At 39.2% G+C, this 19,691-nt stretch overlaps 1 protein-coding gene across 5 annotated transcripts in view; it reads right to left on the bottom strand.

Moving 5' to 3' along the window:
* Positions 1 to 19,691, bottom strand: part of CARMIL1 (capping protein regulator and myosin 1 linker 1) — a 173,526-nt gene that overhangs the window by 96,769 nt on the left and 57,066 nt on the right. For all 5 annotated transcript variants that reach the window (XM_042808811.1, XM_042808815.1, XM_042808810.1 and 2 more), the window contains exons 3-5: positions 7,219 to 7,269; positions 3,600 to 3,659; positions 1,221 to 1,342 (exon numbers count right to left, since the gene is read on the bottom strand). In XM_042808811.1, coding sequence (XP_042664745.1) covers positions 1,221 to 1,342; positions 3,600 to 3,659; positions 7,219 to 7,269 — 233 coding nt within the window. The remainder of the gene's footprint in view (positions 1 to 1,220; positions 1,343 to 3,599; positions 3,660 to 7,218; positions 7,270 to 19,691) is intronic.

The raw sequence follows: 19,691 nt of genomic DNA, 5'->3' as shown, positions 1-19,691 counted from the left end.
TCTGAGAGGAGAGCAATCTATACCGCTACACAAAATGCTCCAGCAGCATTCTCCACAAAGCCAAGAAAAAACCTGTACAGGGCTCAAGGCCTCCACGGACTCACACATCTCACACAGCCTGAAGGCCCTGTTCACTCTGCTTCTCTTGCCTGTATTTCTCACATCACTACTGAGGTTCAACAGCAACTTTGTTCACAAGCATTCACTTGTGTGCATGTTTTCTGAAGGAAGAACTCCACCTCTATTGAGCAGTTAGTAATACTGAAAGAGAGATAATGTGGAAACAAAAACAAATTGCCAGCTGGAGTACATGAAATTAAATTCCTACTATATCTACAGGAAAGCTGAATAATAAAGACACACCCCCAAAACAACACATGTAAATTTAGGCTCACCACTTACATCTAATGCCTCTTAAAAAAAGTTTACTCAAAAATTAATATATCCTGAAGAACTCTTTTAGATGGATCATTACCTATAACACTGCTAACAACTGGGAGCTGATGAGAAATAGTAGTACAGATGCATTGTCTTGTAGAAGGGGATGAAGGCAAGGGCAAAGAGAAGAAAAAATGAAAAAAAGACCACTGAGAATTGCAGCAAGATGTCAAAATTCAGAGGCAGAAGATAGCACAAAAATACACAATACAGTCACACAAACAACAAAGAGAAGGTGAAAACAGTGCAGAAGGAAGGGAAAGGAACCTAGAAAAGTGGATGTATGATTCAAGGAGGCAGTTATTCCATGCAAAGTATATGACAATGCCCAGGGCTCAGCACTGAAGAGCAAGACTCCCAGCTGTGTGAAACATTTCAACTATTCAAAAATTCAAATTAAACAGAAACTTTCTCTCCACAAAAAAAAACAAAATACCACAGAACAAAACCTACTGAAGAATACTGAAGGTCACTGCTGTTTATGGAGAGAGGAATAAACTAAAACAAAAAGCTTCAAAACAATCTGTATCTGAGGTTGGCGAGGCAAAATAAGGAAGAACAAAAACCTCAATTACCTGTATTGACTCTTAAAAACAAAGGCTCTTTTGACCCCACAGGGCATGCCCTAGCTGCACTGCCTCATGGTTCTGCCATATCCCTCAGAAGACCTACATAAAGGCTCAGTGCTTGCCTGCTCAAGTTGTCCCTTCCTGATGTAAAGACAAAAAGCAGTGGCTTGCCACAGATCTACTCAGGCTACTGTTGCCCTACAAGGCACTTACACTGGAGAGAGTCCAGGGAATATCTTCCTGAGGCAGGTTCCAATGTGCGCCAGCACCTCATTCACATCCTCAGAGGACGCCATCTTCATGGAGATGCTGCATTTCTCAGTTTCCATAATCAGCTGTAAACAAGAGGGCATGAGGGCAGGGACAGGGTGTCATCTCGTTCATACCCGTTGAAAAAGGTCCGCATTGTGAATGTCAACTGAATGCTTTGCATGCCAGCAAGAATTTGCTAATCTTTAATACACAATATGAGTGTTTCTGGTAGAGTTTCTGAAGTTCTTAAACATATGAGAACTGCATTCTCAAACTTTGCTTTTCCTAACAGTGCCTTGCTTCCCACGGGAATAAAGGCTTCCAAGGATCATGACCTCAGTTAGCACTTCCAGCACCAAGAACTTTTCACACTATTGTCCTGTTTTGAAACACTTCCCAGAACACCAGAAGTGAGTGCAGCCTGACAGGAAACTATTGAGCAAACAGGGCCTGCTTCATCAAGTAAAAAGTAAAAGTTTTTAAGGGCTGCAGTTCTCTGGAAAAGCTCTCATGCTTTAATCCACGCTGTTTAAGAAAACTTTAGGGTAATGCATGTCTAATTTTAAGTGAGGCAGTAACTGAGCTAACCTAACCACTCAGTGTCTGGGGAATACGTGCTTCAACTAGGAGAGAAATAAAGCCACCTACTACTAGTCTCTGCTATATATGAGTGTTCAGAATCACAGTGGATTATTGTATGAATGACTCATCAAATGTGCTGCTGCTCTTGGCTGCATCACAGGAAGCCATGAAATACTTCTGTCTTCTCCAAAAAGTCTGTGTCAATTTTTTTTTTTTGTAGATTAGATACAACATAAATAGAGAAAGAAGCCTGTGCCTAACACTGTCATCATCTCAGTACACTTCTGTCTTCATTTTGGAGGGGACACTGAGCAATACACAAGAGAAATTAATTTTTTATTGAAAATAGTTCCTGGAATTCTCTCTTCCAGTTCCCAGCTCACATCTAGGGCTGTCATCAGGAAAACTCCAGAAGAGGCTGCATTATCCCAGAAGCTCACAGAATCTTCACCCCTTTTGGCACTACTGCAAATTCTTTCAGAGGGTTGTTGTCATTCACTGAAGATGCACCAGTGGACAAAGTCCATATGTGTTCCCTTACCACCAGTACTGCCACACCATTTCCTCTATCACTCTGCCCAATGTTATATTAGCGTTGGAAGTACTTCATGGCTTTCTAAAAGATGCCTAGCATGAGAATAAGACCTTCAGATACCAGGAAGATAGCATGATGTTTACAGGAAAGCTGTAACACCACCATTCGACCTGCAAGGAACCATCATGGATTTCACCTGTCTTCAGTTAGAAGTTGTGTTACAATACAAGTGGATGTAAACATGCAAAACCTTACAAAATGTTTTAGGAAAACGGTATGCACAATGAAGCTGCTGACAATCAGGACCTTTTCTCATAAAACCTGCTGCAGCAATTGACCAATAACAATTATCTTTGGCTACCGTAGCCTTTTATTTGAAATAAATGAGGCCACAAACCATACACAGAGTTTACTGAATGTCTCCCATTTAGAAAAGTAAACCTCTTGACTTTTTTCCCCTTAAAAGAAAGCTTCAAAAACCAGGTTGAATATGTAATGTTAAATACAAAGACAGCATTTCACAGTTCAAATACAGTGCTAGATGTTCCTACGTTTTAAACTCTTTAAAAGCCAAATATATCTGAAACACACACAGTCTTTGATACAATTGGACTGTCAAATCTCATCAACATATTAATCTTTTGAATGAATGATATATTAAAGCCATTGTTCTTTCCATTATCTTCTCTTTGACATTCACTTTTTTTCTGGGCACGTAACCAGCTGTCAAATATATTTTGGGTTACATACAGAATAATACATAGAGTAGGCATCAAGAGTAGTTTCTGTCTGCACTGTAAGCAGCAGCTTTCAGTTTCATCACAAAGGTGTATACCACAAAAGCCATTCAAGCTTGCATAGTGATGATTACAATACCAGCCACCACTTGTTCTATCATTTCTGAGAAAAAAACACTCGAGAAAAATTAAAACTTGCTTTGCTCCAACTGAGCTATGAAAAAGCAGTATTTCTTACCTCACCTGCACAACAGATTCTGAAAATAGACTCTAAATTCTTATCACTGTTGACAGACTTTACAATCAGAATGAACCTAAGAATTCAAATGTGCGTTGTGCTCACCAGATAGAGACACCTACACAATAGAGTACAACCTCCCTGGCTGGAACAGATTTAGCACTGAGTACACAAGTACCTTTTATCTGTAACACTGCCGGTGGTACCACGTATCAGCGTGTCACAACTTGATTTCTGAAAGCACTCACCTGACCTGGCTTACAGGAAGTTACTCCTTGGATTTCCAAGTAGCTGAAAGTTAGTTCTAACTGCAGTAAAAAAGGAAAACACCACATCAGTACAAATATCATCTTGTATAAAAAGCACTGATACTTTCAAATGAGGTTAAAAAAAAAGACATTGAGCAGGGCTACCATTGTTCTACATTGTTTTCTGTAATTGACATTCAGTATTTGTTAATATTTGCTGACATTTTGCACTCAGAGGACATGTTGGCTTGTTATAGCTTCAGCTACTAGAGGTTAAAGGGATATCACATTGGACATTCACTGCAAGCACACAAACTTTTAACAAATTTTTTCACAAAAACTTATTATAAAAAGCAACACTGTTTATATAATATCCTACTGAACAATTTTTGTGAATGAATAATCATTCAGTAAAATACTTACAGCATCATATATTATTCTTTCATTAGTTACACTGATGACAGGCATGACTTTTTTTCTGCAGAGAAGCTAAAGGGACACATGCACGTACTATATATACATAAACTTATATATGCATTATGCTCAAGATCACTGTAGAGCATCTAAAAGTTTGACAGGAAACAATACACCGTGTTTTCCTGATTGAGTTATCCAGAGAGCAGACAGGATATGCAAGAAGGGTGAAGGTATGTAATCCAAATGGACCTTGGAAGAGGTAGAGACAGGAATGTCCCTGCCCTGAGGGCAGATCTAAGGCTATAAGCATTTTGCCAAGACCTGATTTCACAGCCACGTGGATGAACTGGCAGCTCAGATACACAGAAAGCAATAAACAGCTTTGACTGAATCAAAACTATAGGGTAAGACATCAGCACGGTCATTTCCTTTTATTTGTCATTAAAACCATTGTAACTGCACAGCTTGTTTTAACTGCGTACATTAAGTCCCCTGCAATTCATGTTATCCTAGTTTAACTGTCAGGGTACTTTCAGGCTAACTAACAAACACCATGCTATAAAGGCACTTTTTCTCCTATGCTAATTAAATGAAACAATTAAACATATCAGAATATTTGACACTTATTTACTCAAGTCACAACGAAATTCTAAAAAAAAGTCTCTGTGACTGAAATCCTTCATAATTTGCAAATTGTTTAAGTGCCAAAGTTCTGCTTTTCCTAATATGCAAACCTAAGTATACACACACACAATCAAAAATATGCTTCTGCTTCTGAGAAGAGCTTACACAGATCTCCACTCACAAATTCATTCTGCAAAAGTCTTGACTAGAATTAGTAAATGCCAGATTTACTAATGATTAATGCCAGCGTGGTCATCATTCAATAACTACAGTCCTTGTTTTACAGCAAAACCACAGAATAATTCTACACAATACCTATCTGAAATTATGAAATACTTCTTTTTATAGATTTTTAAAATGCATAACCTTACTTATTATCTAAAATTCTATCCTAAAAATCCTTTTAAGAGTCTGAGTGTGGCTCACTTAGGGAAACTATAGTTAAAAAAAATGGCTAATTTCACAGTTTTGAGTTTTTTCAATCAAAACTTACCGAAAGCTGGCACTAGAGGTATGCTTTAGAAATACTGTGGGCCTATGACACATCCAACTTTTATTAATGTTGCAACTATATTTCATATAGGCTGTAGCAAGAATTAGTAGGCATTAAGTGTTGCTCTTCCTTTCCTACTAATCCATCTAGATTAGTGGAAATGAACCAACTGGGCCACAGCACAAAGCACAGTAATATCCGTGCTCTAAGGATATTCATTTAAGTGGATATTACACTTAGTCAGCCTTCATTCCCTTAAGCTTCCATCCTTGCTCAGTAGATTAAATAGGGCTCACCAGCAGTGTTTAAGAAAAGGTGAAGCTCACAATCAGATTTAGCAGCAAGTCACTCAGTATCAGCCATCTGAACACACTCAGTCGTGCAACAGTGCTTTGGAGTAACAAGGTGTCTTTGCTGCATGTTCTCAGCTGTCTTGCTAGGAGTGGCTGTGTACTAGTTGTGAGGAAGCTCTCGGGCTCGGAAAGCTGATGAACAGCTTCTGAAAATATTACAGACCTCAGAAAATCCAGCAAGTTCTGTTAGTTCTCCTACAAAAGCATTTTCACACAGTCACTGGGCCCATCAGGGCCCAGTCCCTCTCCATCAGGGCCATGAAGAGCAGGGTGCCCAGGCCCATGGCCAGGCAGCATCTGGAGATCTCTGAGGAGGAGACTCCACAGCCCCTGGGCAGCCTGTGCCAGTGCTTGCTCATCCTCACAGTACAGCTGTGCTGCCTGATGTCTAGACAGAACCTCCTGTCTTCCAGTTTGCACCATTTAGTTTCAACCATCCTAATAACTGTTGATATATACTAACTTTAGTTTTGACACAGATCATGAGCAGTTTCTTCTTTCTTCTACTTATTACCACTAAAGTCACAATTTTACAAATACAGCGCGTTCATCAACTAAGTAATTTAAGAAAAGCAAAACTTAAAAACATAAATCAAAAAAAGAAAAATTTAAAAAGGTGTCTGTAATTCTGCAATTATAGACTGAGCCTTCACAAGCTTTCTCATGATGATAGCTTTGTTATGGGCTATTTAAGAGAGTCACCAACAACCCTGCTCCTCATACTGCCATCGCACTGACATTGGAACTATCTGACATTTGTTCATCATATCCCTGTTGCCATGCCACCAGTCACCAAGCTCTGTCTGAAAACCAGGCCATAAATCACTGCGATCCAAAACCCAAGAGACAACTGAAGACACCTATGCTGCAGGGATGGGGTGATCAACTGAGGGAAATAAATTTCAGCAGGCTTTCACACCTGATCTGCTCCTTAAACTAAAAACAAGGACTGGTCACATTTATCAGTAACCACAACTGAAAATCTTGTAACAGTATTTACATTTATTGATCCAACTTTTTTTTCTAGTAAGCATACCTACATACACACATACTTATGCACACATGCATGTGCAAATACACAAATACAGATCTGCATACATATGTAATATACAACAAAATAGTATACATGTCAAATTTATATTCACTAATTTCAAATAGGACAAGAGATGATCTTCCAAGACAGCCATTATAATTCACATGAAAATAAGCTTTCTCTGCTACAATCATTACAATTTTTTTCCAGGAATAATACTAATTCAATATCTTTTGTGAGTCAGGTTGTCAAGATGCTTTCCAAACTGAACTGTAATCCCCACAAAAAATCATTAGAAAACAGTGGAATTTAACAAAAATTATAATTTCTGTCTCCACATTTCCTATTTGCGACTAGAAACTCTACAGGACGTACTGTCAGTTAACTTCTTTAGACATAAATTGTCCCACTATAAAGGTCATTGGGCTCATATTGCAGTTCTTCAAGTTGATATTTCCAGCTTAATTCTTTACCCACCTGAATTTCTGGAAGTTAAAATTCTTCTGGCAGAGTTTATGCAAAGTGCTGAACTCATTTAGGACAGATACCAATGGAAGCACTATTTTAAGAAACTTAACACTATGTAGTGTGTTATTCATTGTGACATTTTCAAACAGATGTACAAGTGTAACTAAAATGTGCTAAATTTATGGAACTCACGTTTATATCTAAAATACAGAATAGTTGTAGAAGCTTTACCTTGGTGGGAATGCGAGATGTTAACAGAAATGCCCGACATGATGCCAGTACCTGTGAAAAGAAAAAAAATTAAGAAGCAATTATCATGAATACTATTAAGTAGCTCTCCAACAAAAGTCCTGAAAGCAGAGTGAAAAAGTCTTCAGTAGTGAGCTTGACAATTCCCTTTGCTGTCATATATTGAAGGCAGCAAAACTGGGCTCTGATCCAGTACAGCAGGGTGAATAGACTGCTGCAATCTGGTCATCTGTAAACTACTTAGTGTAGCATCGAAGTGGAAGAAATTTATTTCATCAGTCTCTTGAGAACATCTAATAGCAACCCTAGTGACATTTTAAAAAGAACGAGGATGAAAAGTCCTAACGGGAACACATCATGTACTTAAACATAACTAAAATATGCAATGTAAGCTTGATATTCTTAGTCATTTAAGAGACTACAAGTAAACAATTTCTTTAGATACACATGGTGTGTTTCTAGAGTAACAATGCAAAGATTTTGCAGTGACACCAAATGCTTTTCTTCTCTGGCAAGGACAATGGGAAAACGTGATTAGATTAGTGAGAACAGTGAGCCCAGGGAGAAAGCACAATGGTACTGAAAGATTTTGAGTGTTATTGCCAAATCAAATGCAGTGATATATAGAAGTACCACTTAAATTTCCAGTAGCACAATCTGCTCGCAGATCTCAAGCCCATAAAAGCAATGAATCATTTTGCAGAACTACAGTAGTTCTTCTGATTTACCTGCCTGGGGAATAGGTTACCATTGGCCCTATCTTTCAAGACAAAAAAAAAAAAAAAAAAAGTGAATCCAGTTTTCAAATCCAGATTCAAACATAGCTGCCCATAATATTTGCACACAACTCTCCTGGGATCCACTGTGGAGGATTAAGCCCTCAGCCACACCCCACGGTGCTGCTTACACAGGGTCTCTTTTACAGGATAACACTAAAAGTGAGCACCACAAGTAAGAAAAGTGCAAACCAGGTAACCAGAAGGCTGGAACACAGTTATACTGGAAAAGGACATCCCAGCAGAGATATCAGAGCATCTCCCCATGTGTTGGATGTTCCAGTGCTCCTGGAGTGATTCTGCCAACAGTAAAAAAGCTGAAGCATCCACATGCTTTACAGAGATGGATTTACATTCAGAGAGCTGCTGTAAGACGATATTTCACATTCATCCTGTAAATATATGATTCTTGAGCAATACAGCTATACAAACAAACAAAAAAAGCCACCACCACCCCACATCCACCCAGTTTTCTTCAATTTTCATAGCTGGGACTGTCACAGGCAAATAGGAGTTGGATTTTTACAGTCAGACAGAGATAAAGTCAACCATCTCCACAAAGTCAATGTTCCATCTTGACAACAGCCTAGACTTTCTTTCAAAAAATGCAAGAATTGACCGAGAGGAAGCTTGGCATTCATCACAATTTCAGCTGCTACAATCCATGAATATGTATCCTGACCTCTGACAGGATCCGCTCTAGCTCACTGCTTGTTTGTTTTTCCCTTCTTTTCAAAATGTTATGCAGCATCTGCATTTTAATGTCAGCATTTTTGTCCGTGTTCAGAAACAGGGGAGCCTCTACTGCAAAACCAGCGCAGACTTGTTTGATAAGCTGAGAATGGTAACAGTGCTCAGGGCCCTCTTTTTCTCCTTGGTACGGGCACAGCTTATAAACAAATAATGGCTATCAAGATACCTGCTAACCCATTTTGCTGCAGATAATGCTCTGCGTCACTGATACTACTTGCAAGGGCAACAAAACACGTATCATGGGCTACTTAAAAGGACCTATCACCTCCTTTTCCTTCCCCTGTGAAATACTACACTGATGCCAAAGGCGGAGGGACCAGAGGTGTTCTCACTCTCACAGTTCAAGTCCCCATTTAAGAGCCAGTGTTATTTTGTGAAGGAAGTCTCAGATCTCTGCACATTTCCCTAACATGAATAATGAATGTATGCTTAATTGCACAATTGTCAAGGGCTTTCTGAAATATCCAGAAGTGCTGGATTCTATGAACAGGTAGATTCTAGATTTCCTGGAGTTTTTAATTTCTCTATATAAAGAAAACAGAAAGCAAAAGGTAGCCCCTAACTACTCTCTAGCTGTTCTCAAGCTTTTTACTAAGGATTTTGCTTCTCTTATGCTTATTTTACACTTGGGGCACCTTAAGTATAGAAGAAATAATGTCGTGATCAAAGTCATACCAACAGCCAGAGGAACAAATCACAGAATAAAGAATGGTTTGGGTTGGAAGGGCCCCCGAAGCCTACCTAGCTCCATCCCGTGCCATGGGCAGGGCTGCCCCCCAGCAGCTCAGCTGCCCAGGGCCCCATCCAACTTGGCCTTGAGTGCCTCCAGGGATGGGGCACCACAGCTTCTCTGGGCACCTGTGCCAGCACCTCATCACCTTTACATAAAGAATTTCCACCTAATACCTAACCTAAATCCCCCTCCTTTTAGATTAAAGCCATCCCCCACTGTCCTACCGCTATCTACCTGTGTGAAAAATCAGTCTCTTTTCTGAGTCTTCCAGCAACAGCTCTGTACAAAGTGCATCCTTGCTTAGAACACACCAGAAACATTGATCAAGCATGGTTTGTAACCTACATTGCTTGGAGTTAAGAAAGCATCCACATGTTCAGCTCCTCCATAACAGCTTTCCTGTGCATCCCATTCTAGGGAACCTTCAGGGGGATGGTCTAAATGATTACCAGAGGTTCTCTGTAACCCCTACAATTCTGTGATTTTGTTAGGTTACAAGTGGTATTCAATCATTAATAACATTAATGAATGACCAGAAAATAAATGCATGTGGTGTAAAGAGATTGTCCCCTTAGCACACCTGCATGCTAAAAGACTTACAAGTAACTGATGTGACAGGGAGCAAAGCACGTACATATCACCACATATTCTCCTGTGAGAATGGGTCAACAGAGGGGAAGTACATTCAGTGCACAGCCATTTCAGCCTACCTTCCTACTCCACCTTTTTTCAAGCACAAAGCAGTATTATCACTGGAATGTTAAATGACTCCTACACACACACAGATACAAGCTCATGATTTCTTAATGTTTTTAGTGCTCTGAATTCCATAACATTCACTACACTGTTCAATGTATACACAAAAAGTTTAAATTTGAAAAATAATTTGGCAGTATTCATCAACAACATATCTTGGAAATTACTCCTGCAGAGATTCATAGTCTAGAAGACCATATTCTATTTACTAGAATAAGTAATTCCCTTCAGTACATAAACTTTGAACTCAGATCCTCCGTGAGTACACAAAACAAATATACAGATGCTTTCGTGATTTACTGTCAAATACCAGCCTGTCACCCATTCCCATCACTGTATGTTTAACTACCAGGGCTACATTGGGTTAGCAGTGGGTTAACCAGTCCATCAGTCTTCGTTAGGTCGTTAGTTGCCCTAATGCATCAATTTGGCCAGACAGGCCACAGCAACTCCAGCAACCTCGTCTATATTTAAAGTGGTTTCAAATTCACAAGCAAATGAAACAAGCCTTTTACAAAATACTACCCTTTTCCAAACGCCTTGGAATAAAGAATTCTGGAAAACACAATGATGAAGTACACAGTGATCACACACAGGCCTTTGCAATGAAACAAAACAATACAAAACAGCCCCAGCAGTTCACTGGCCAGAGGAGATGCATGATGCTCACCCCATTCATTAGCACGTTTGAAAACTGCACTTTGCTGAAGAAACAAATATATATATTAGTCAAAAGTGTTTATCTTTCTGAAAATTCGATTGATAGAGATATCTGAAAAAAAAAATCCATACTTTTTTTATCAAATGTTGCAATTTTACCTTTTAAAATACACTGTCTGATCCTTTCCATTCCATTTTCCCCTAATCGCCATTTTTGTTAGCCTCAAACTGCTTCAGTCCCTTCCTTCATAATTTACTTGAGGAAAGAAGCATCTGTGACAGGTTTTGTTATTTAGAAAGCTACTGTTTAGAGAATTCCCTGAAGGGATTTTTTTTTTTTAAATGTAACTTGTAGTTATATCATCATTATTTTTAATCATTATTACTATTATCCCAGATATGACTTTTTTTTTCTTTCCAGTCTCCATGCTTACTAGTTGCTCTATGATTTCTGTCATAAGCATTCCATTACTACTACTGGTTCAATATCTAATGCATGCATAATAGCATGAGGTAAATCAGCAGCATTAATACACTTTTTGTTTTGTTAAAAGGCGGATGAATCAATACGTGTTAGGCCATCCAGTCTCTTTCAGTCCCTCTAGGACAGATGGTTCATTTCCTGTGTTGCATGTCTGCTTTTATACATGCCTCCATCTCGAAGTGATGGAGTTCGATCAGATAAAAGGCCTTTTCCAGCACTAAAGAGACTGGAGCTAGTTTCGAGTGAGGCAGTCTGTGCTAAAAGCAATGAACTTTTTTTTGAGGGCGATTGGACTGAATGAACTCCAGAGGTCCCTTCCAACCCCTACAACTTTGCCATTCTGCAACAGCCCTGTCGGAAGACGTTAGCTGACACCCTGCAGGTCCTTCTGGAGAGCTGATTAGTCCAGGCTCACCACAAACATGCATGCCACTTTGAAACGGCACAGTGTGTTTCTCTGCAGAGCACTGTCTGGAAGCTGACTGCAAGGCTCTAGGTAGCACCACCATCACCCACCCACAGTGATCTGAGGCATCTCAGGTCAAATTTGACTTTGATCATTTGCTCTTGGCTACTTTCAAAGTATCATCTAGGAGTTGGAATTGATGATACTTACAGGTCCCTTCCAACTCAGGCTTACCTGTCATGACCCAACAGTTTTTCTCCTATCCATACTTCTGGACAGCAAAGTATGGTATGGAAAACAGTTGTTAGTCGAATGGGCTTTTTACCAGAAAGTGGAGTTAGATGTCAGAATGGCTGGTAATAAATCTACTGTGTTTCGAGAAAAGAAGAAGCAAGTTTCAAGTTGATTTGCCGAACAGGACAGGGAACACCACAAGATGGCATAGTGGAGTGCTTCGTTTGAATTGACCTTTCAGGCTACGTTTAGCAGAACCTTTTAATACAGATGTTTACTTTGCAATTGGAGAGCTGTTCCCCAACATTCAGAAACATTTTTACTTCAGAGGCAACAAAAAGATACATCCTTATTTCAAAGCTGACAAAAACAAAGTCATGAACACAGATACTGGCAAAACTAGAAAAAGAAGCTTGGAGTAAATGGCCGCTAATTCAAGAGTGAGAGAAGAAACAACATAGCTTGGAGGTTTGTCAGCAAATTAAAATCTCCCACCTACAAATTTTGTTCATTACCTCCTCCAACAGATGTAACTCCACTACTATCACATTAATCACACTGTGCTTTTTTAACACCTGGAGTGTGAATGAATATAGGCACTTGCTATACAACCCTGTATGCAATGTGTAACTGCTGCAGCAGGTACTCATCTTCAGAAAGAGATTACCCGTGGCACCCTGAGGGCAGCCCCTGCACTGAAGCAGCTTGGGATGTGATCACTTGTGGGGCAGACTGGACTCTCAACTTGAAGAGCTCAAAAATTTTGTATCTTATCCTCTCATTTTCACTAACCGAAGAGATGCTTGCACCCATCATGGCACGGACTTTCAGTATTCTGGGAGATGCCCAACAGAGCACTCAAGCCATGACGATCCTCTTCAGGCTACAAAACTTTCTCACTATTCTTCTCATCACTACAAGACTCCCAACCAAACACCAAAAAAGAACAGTGCTGCAGAGCACAAACCATCTGAAGACCTAATGACTACATTATTTAAGTCCACTATGGCTCAGGAAAATAGGAAACAGAAAGCAGTGGCATTTCACAGCAGGCATGGAGAAAGGGGAAATAACATACAGTACTTTTTAACTTATCAATGAGGCATATAATCCAAAAAGGGATTTTCCTCCTCTGTGTCTAAGTTAAGGATAAATAGCTCACTAGCACATTTGCATGACTGCATCTTTATCTTAGAATATTTCCCACTTTTGCTATACAAACTTTTGTATACAAACACGATACAGATTAAATGCCAGATTCATGTTACAAAGCACAGTACAAGAATCATTGTAGCAAACTCTAGGTCAAAAACATTTGGTTGGCTTGTAATTTGAAAGACCCCAAACTCCAGCATCCTCTGTGTAATGATTTTTTGTTCTTGCACTAGAACTACTTCTCTCCATTAAAAAAGAGCATGTGAGGCACTCTCTTTAGAAAAACCCTAACAATACCTATTCCTGGCATTAATACTAAGTTTCCCTGTGCACTTTTGAGCAACACTTTTGGGTGCAAGATACAAGGGACTGAAGAATGCAAAGATCTACACACCTTCCCTCTTCCCATTCTGAGCCTCTTTCTGGGTTAATGGACAGCAGATAAAACTGGAAGCAGTTTGGTGGGCTGCGTATGACACTGTTTCTATGCAGAATCAGCTGGAAATAGATTTTGCTGCTTTAGCACTTTTATTCTTATCTTCTTTAACTTCGTCATTTAGAAATGCTAGATTAAATATTTTGAAAACAGCATGTTCTTTGGGGAGAGGTTTGATCGCTTCGTAAGCAAGCTAGACACAACCTTCAAGCAAAATTGTAAACATCAGAAAACAAAAGAAAAAAATACAAAAGCTTCAGGGGCAGGAAAAAAATATGATCCATAGTGCAAGTATTTTAGAAGAAACTCTTCCGCAATCATTGGTACTTGCTTTTACTTATCAACAATTAAATGAAGATTCATTTAGTGGAGTGCACTTAGCTCCACTTAATATTAAAATGTATTTTAGATTGTAAGCTAAGATCTATTTAGATTGTAAGCTACATTTCCCCCAAAGAAAACAAACAAGCACAGTAAAACAATTTTCCACAATACTCACTGCCACAAACCACAGTCTCAATAACCTCAGTCTTGGACAACACCAAGGATTAAGAGCCAGTGAAAGACGTCTGTTTAATAAATCTGCAGGAACATATCTTCGCGCACTCCATGCCCTAGGCAAACTGTCATACCAAACAAAACCAATGGGTGGAAAGTTATGAAAACCTCCAAGCCAAGACAGCTCTTTCCTTAAGTAGCCAGTGTTATGAGTGAAAGACAACATCCTCTTCCCAAGTAGCTCCAGAGGGGATTGCTGAAGATCGGCACTTCATTATCACCTCAGCAGCCTCAGTGCAAGCATCAAGTACACCAGTTTCCTTTTCCTCCTTTTACTTCCCCACAGAACCCTTTTTCCATCTCTATTACCTGTAAAATAAAAAGTACACGCTGGTACTAACATTGCATTGGCATCCACTCCATTCTTAATTATCTGAGATGAGCTGCAAATCTATCTTTTTATATATTGGTACCATAAAACTGTCAGATTTCAAGGGAGGAATGGTACTTAGTGCTAGAACCAGCCGAGTGGTTACTGAAAAGTCTTTAAAAGCCACTACCACACTTCCAATCTTCCAATCCCTAAACCTGGACTTTTGTTAAACTGTTTTACATTTTATAAGAAAATATTTCTTATAGCTATTTTTTCCCTATGGTGTCACATTTTCCTTCTGCTGAAGAAATTGTTTATTTTAGAACTCAAACATACCTTCCAAAAAATGGGAAGAAGAGAGGGAACTACTTCCTTTTGTTCCACAGGGAAGGCAAAACTAGCAAGGTACTCTCCAGGTATTGCCATCCCCTCATGCAATTTCTTTCCCACAGCTCTTGCAGCTTATTTTTTATCTACTGGGAACTGAAGATGGTTGAGACATTCTCTGCTTGCTCAACCAGTGCTGACCACTCAACCCAGCAGGTAAGCTGATCAGTAACGAGCTTTTCCTGGAAAAAAAAATAAAAACCACAAAAGCTCCCTTGTCTGATACTTCACCATTGCAGCCGTAAAAACAAGGTATGAGCAATGGCCCCACTGCCATCATAGGGCCAATCCCATCAGACATGTTGTCAGACAGGAGAACTTACGAAATTCTGCAACAGACGGATGAATTGTCCTGTTTACACTGCTTCCACCTGCTTCTGCTCTGCATGCAGTTCTTGAGAAATACACAAGCAGGAAACCTGGAGGCTGGGCCAGCTTTGCCAGTTCTGACAGCGACACGGCTGGTTGCACCTGCATCCCAGCTAGCTGGAAAGGTCAGGAATTACCACATTCCAGAAAAGCAACTTTGCCTTCAACATTCTGTAAAAAGTACTTGCAGTTTCACCCTAGTCCTAACACACTGTTCTGTGTGCCTAAAAAGCACTGGTTGCACAGGCTGGGCAGAAACCACCAAGTAACTGTTGCTAGCTTGTTATTATTACATGCACTCCTTCATAAAGCCACACGATGTCAATTATCTAAAGCTGATTATTGTTAAAAATGAATATATTCCTAATATTAAAGATATTTTAATGCTTTCCAGTTTTGTGAGTATTCCTTCTGAAATGTCACCCTAATATTACCAGTATTTTATTCATAGAGATCCTTATAGAGTATATCAACTTGATAAAATGCATGTAGCAAAAAAATATCCCTATTTATCCAGGAAGAACATAAACTTCCAAAAGAAAATAGGGATCAAATTTCCAATGCCAGCAGAAATCTAAAATTTCTCTAAAAATTAAAAATCGCTATACAACAAATACAAAAACAACAAACAGTTCTGCTCTTTGACCTTAGAAGTATAGCATGTTGCACTTGTTACCCTCAAAAAAAAAATAAATCAGTGAGGAGTCAGAGGGCAAACTACCTTTGCATCTGAAAAAACTAGAAAAAAGTTTGGCTTACTTCCAAAAAAAGCCCACATGAGGTTCTTATGCAAAAGTCCTCTAGTTCACACTGTCTCCCAGAACACTCCTGTGGGCCAATCTTGGTTTTGTAAGCCACGAGCTACATTCTTTATGGCTCACAATCATTGTTCCTTTCATAACTGCCACTCAAAAATCTCAAACACAAAGAGAGCTATCAATTTTAAAAGATAGTTCAGTACTGCAACCTTAAGCCATGGACTCAACTTGTCAATACAAGCAACTAAAGTGTAAGGAGAATTAAATCCTTCTGGGCTTTATCATTTTATCTAGAATCGTGATTTACACGCTCTTCAATTTGCAGACCCTTAATTCTTGCTATGGAGGCAGTACAGACTGCTAAAACAGCAGATAAACCTGATAACAGCTTGTGCCCTTTTCAGGCAGCAGTCTCACAAGCAATTTGCTGCCCCTAGTCTCCAGCCAGCCAGGCCCTTTGGTTCTTCCTCACCAAGTCTCCTCCATCAAGTCTGCAACTCCTTCAGCTCTTCTGCTGACCTCTCCATAGCATTTGCACACAGCCCAAAAACAACCGCTGGGTTCCAATAGGAGTAGAGCCACAGGAACATGGTGCTCCAGGTGAGCTAACCACATGAGAACTTCCACCTGTGGCCTTCCAGGCAGGAGTGAGCTCTGCACTGCTTGAAGTCATCCTGTTTTTTTGAGATACAAGCTAGGAAACGTACGGTTTCCTGGAAGAAGACAACATAACTGACAATTGCTGACCCAGTTCATAGCATGCCTGTTCTAGGCTTGTGTTTTTCCAAGCATCACACTATTTTACTGACACAGCTCCACTAATGATGAAAACAGAGATAATTCAGACAGACAAAACTCTAAGAAGCCAGGATATTTAAAACTTCAACGGTGGGATCTCTAGGATTGTTTTCACTGCATATTCAATAAGATGGCTAAAAACACAGTCTCTCCTACCACTGGAGATGTATCACTTGGGAAGCATTCAAATCAAAGTCAACACTTCACAGACATAATTTTTCATACTGTATTTTCATGCATTGATTTTTCATCTCTGACATGGGACATTTACACAAATCTACACACTTACAGCCTGTGACTTTATTCTTCAGGTAAGCTGTTCACTGAGCCATTAGTATTAAAGAGAAATAAAAATATCCCCAAAGACCATCAGCTCACTACAGAGACAGAGAGAGACCCTTAGACATAACTTTAACCCCGACACATTAAAACTGCTGCGTTAAAGGCAATACATGTGGGGAAAAAAAAGTATATATTTAAGAGACATTTGAACCATATTATGTAAGCATTGCTGTTCTTTCTTTCTTTTTTTTTTTTTTTTTTTTTTTTTCCCTCCTCTTCAAGTTGTGGTTTCTTTGATTCTCAGTGCTGGTGAATAGAGTTTTTTAACTGCAAAACCAAAACCAAATGTTGGTAGTATTTCACAGCAATGTGGAAATGCCACAAAAAACAAACAAACAACCACCCAAACACACAACTGCCAACATTCAATCTTTAGATTCACTTGCTACTATTGTCCTTGTCACATTTTGTCTCCAGGTAGGATGTTTATACTTAGTTTAGATAGTGCAGGATCTCACAAGTGAAGTTTTAGTTTGAATTACAGATAATTCATCTCCATTTTTAAGAGCAAAACTTTTAATTGCAGGTTTAGGTTTACGTCAGTTATAAAGAATGGCACTAAGTTGCACACACCAACTTAGCTAAATTTGCTTCCAATGTGACTATTATCCTTAGCCTAACAAAGCTCACATAACATTGATCAGCTATTGCTGGAGTAACACACCATCTATCAATTACTTAAACTTACTTTGATTCTGTCAATGTTCTCATCTTCTCAGATGAGTCAGAAAGGAAACAACAACGCAATCAAGCTGTCTAAATTGCTGATCAATATATGTAAGCCATGACATTTCATATCACTTTTTTTTTTAATCTCTTCTCAAGATATCTTGTTGCCTCTTATTCTAAACACGTTTTATTTTTTATTGAGCTTTGATTCTTTTATCAAGACAAATTTTGTACAAATAAAAATAGTACATTGAAAATTCACTGTAAAAGTCTTTGAATTACACAGGTAAGCTTTCAAACACATTGCGAGTGGTCGATCCACAGTCTTGTTAGCAGGTTCACAGGAAAGTGTCCCCAGCAAAACACCAGGTACAATGAAGATTAGAACTCACACACAAACACTTCTATTACAGGACTATTAACTGGTTACTCAGAGAAGACCATCAGTGATGTCTGTAACCCAGGAGCTTCTACTACAACAGAAAGATTGAAAGAAAAACCTCACTACCTTGTTCTACCTTCTGTTCCTTATGTCAGGGTGCTGCAATCACTCTGTTTGTCTAATCATCATTTTTCCTCTTCAGTCATAATTTAAAAAAAGAATTTAAGAGATCTTTTGTTTCAGTCAGAGATCATATAGTATACATTTTTTTGGTAGATTTTTAAAGTTGCTCCCACCTTAGAAGCAATTAGCACATATACATGTGACTGAGGTCCAGATTAAAAAACGTAGGTGCCAGGAGCAAGTAAGTCAACCCTTTGAAGAAAAGATGCCTGATAGCGGGATTTTAACTTAAAATGCCACCTCTATATCCACTTTGCATAACAAAGATTGCAGCACTCCATCTGAGAACACTATCACCAGAGCAGTAACTTCAACTCCTCCCATGCCTGTTGCAGGAGTTGTGGAAATGGAGTGTCTGTCATTAACAAAAAAAGCCTGAAAAACTTTAAAATATGCAACAGTAATAAAAGGTTTGCTTCAGTTTTCCTGGAGACCCACACAAACACCTAAGAGCTCTCAAAGCATGTCACTGACTCCTCACAGCACAAGCCACTTAATTCTGTGAAGCTTCTGAATTGCCAGAAATTAGCTAGGATATGAAAGCACAACATCCTTCCCAACGTTCACTATTTATGATATGGCCCTGATGTAACAATCCCACCATAAATACATGCTGAACAAATAAAAGCTATCTAGAAGCACTGGTAATTGATAACATTTCCTTCAAAAGGGTAAAAGCCTAAGGTCACAGGATTCCAGGAACACTGCACAGAAGCAGTGCTGCAATTGTCTGATGGCTCCACATGAAAAGAACAGGTTTAGCAGCCTCAAAAAATATAAGATCAGATGGTGATGAGATGTAATGCACAGCAGCCTCATAGGGAACAAAACTCAAATCCTACTGTTCTGGGCATCAATTTCAGAGAGAATTGGAACCTAGCAGAAAGAGTAATCAGTAGACAAGCAATGCTCCTACTGAAGAATAAATTGCAAGGAGGAATAAAAATAAGACTGAATCTGACCAACCTTCAGTTCTGGCTCAGTATGATTCGTTCTAGGAAGAAACAAGAAAGATCGTACTTACTGTTTAAGACCATCTTTTCTGGAACCATCATTTCTTGGCTGCTACACAGCCTGCAAATGACAGCTGCTCTGCTCACACAAAGTAGGGCCAACATCATCAGGATACACTAGGCTTCCTGTCTGTAAGCATACAACTCCTGAAGTTCATGTCCAACTCCAGCTATTGAGTTGATCTACATCCTGAATAGACTCAAAATTTCACGAGGAATTTTTTCTTCCCCATCAGGTGTAAGCAGATAACACGACTAGAGAAGTCCAAACATGTACATTTTGCACAGAC

This window comes from Centrocercus urophasianus, unplaced genomic scaffold (assembly GCF_019232065.1).
Source record: "Centrocercus urophasianus isolate 14NV4802_14NV808 unplaced genomic scaffold, USGS_Curo_1.0 seq_11, whole genome shotgun sequence".
Classification (NCBI taxonomy): Eukaryota; Metazoa; Chordata; class Aves; order Galliformes; family Phasianidae; genus Centrocercus; species Centrocercus urophasianus.
This window is presented reverse-complemented; position numbering and strand designations above follow the sequence as displayed.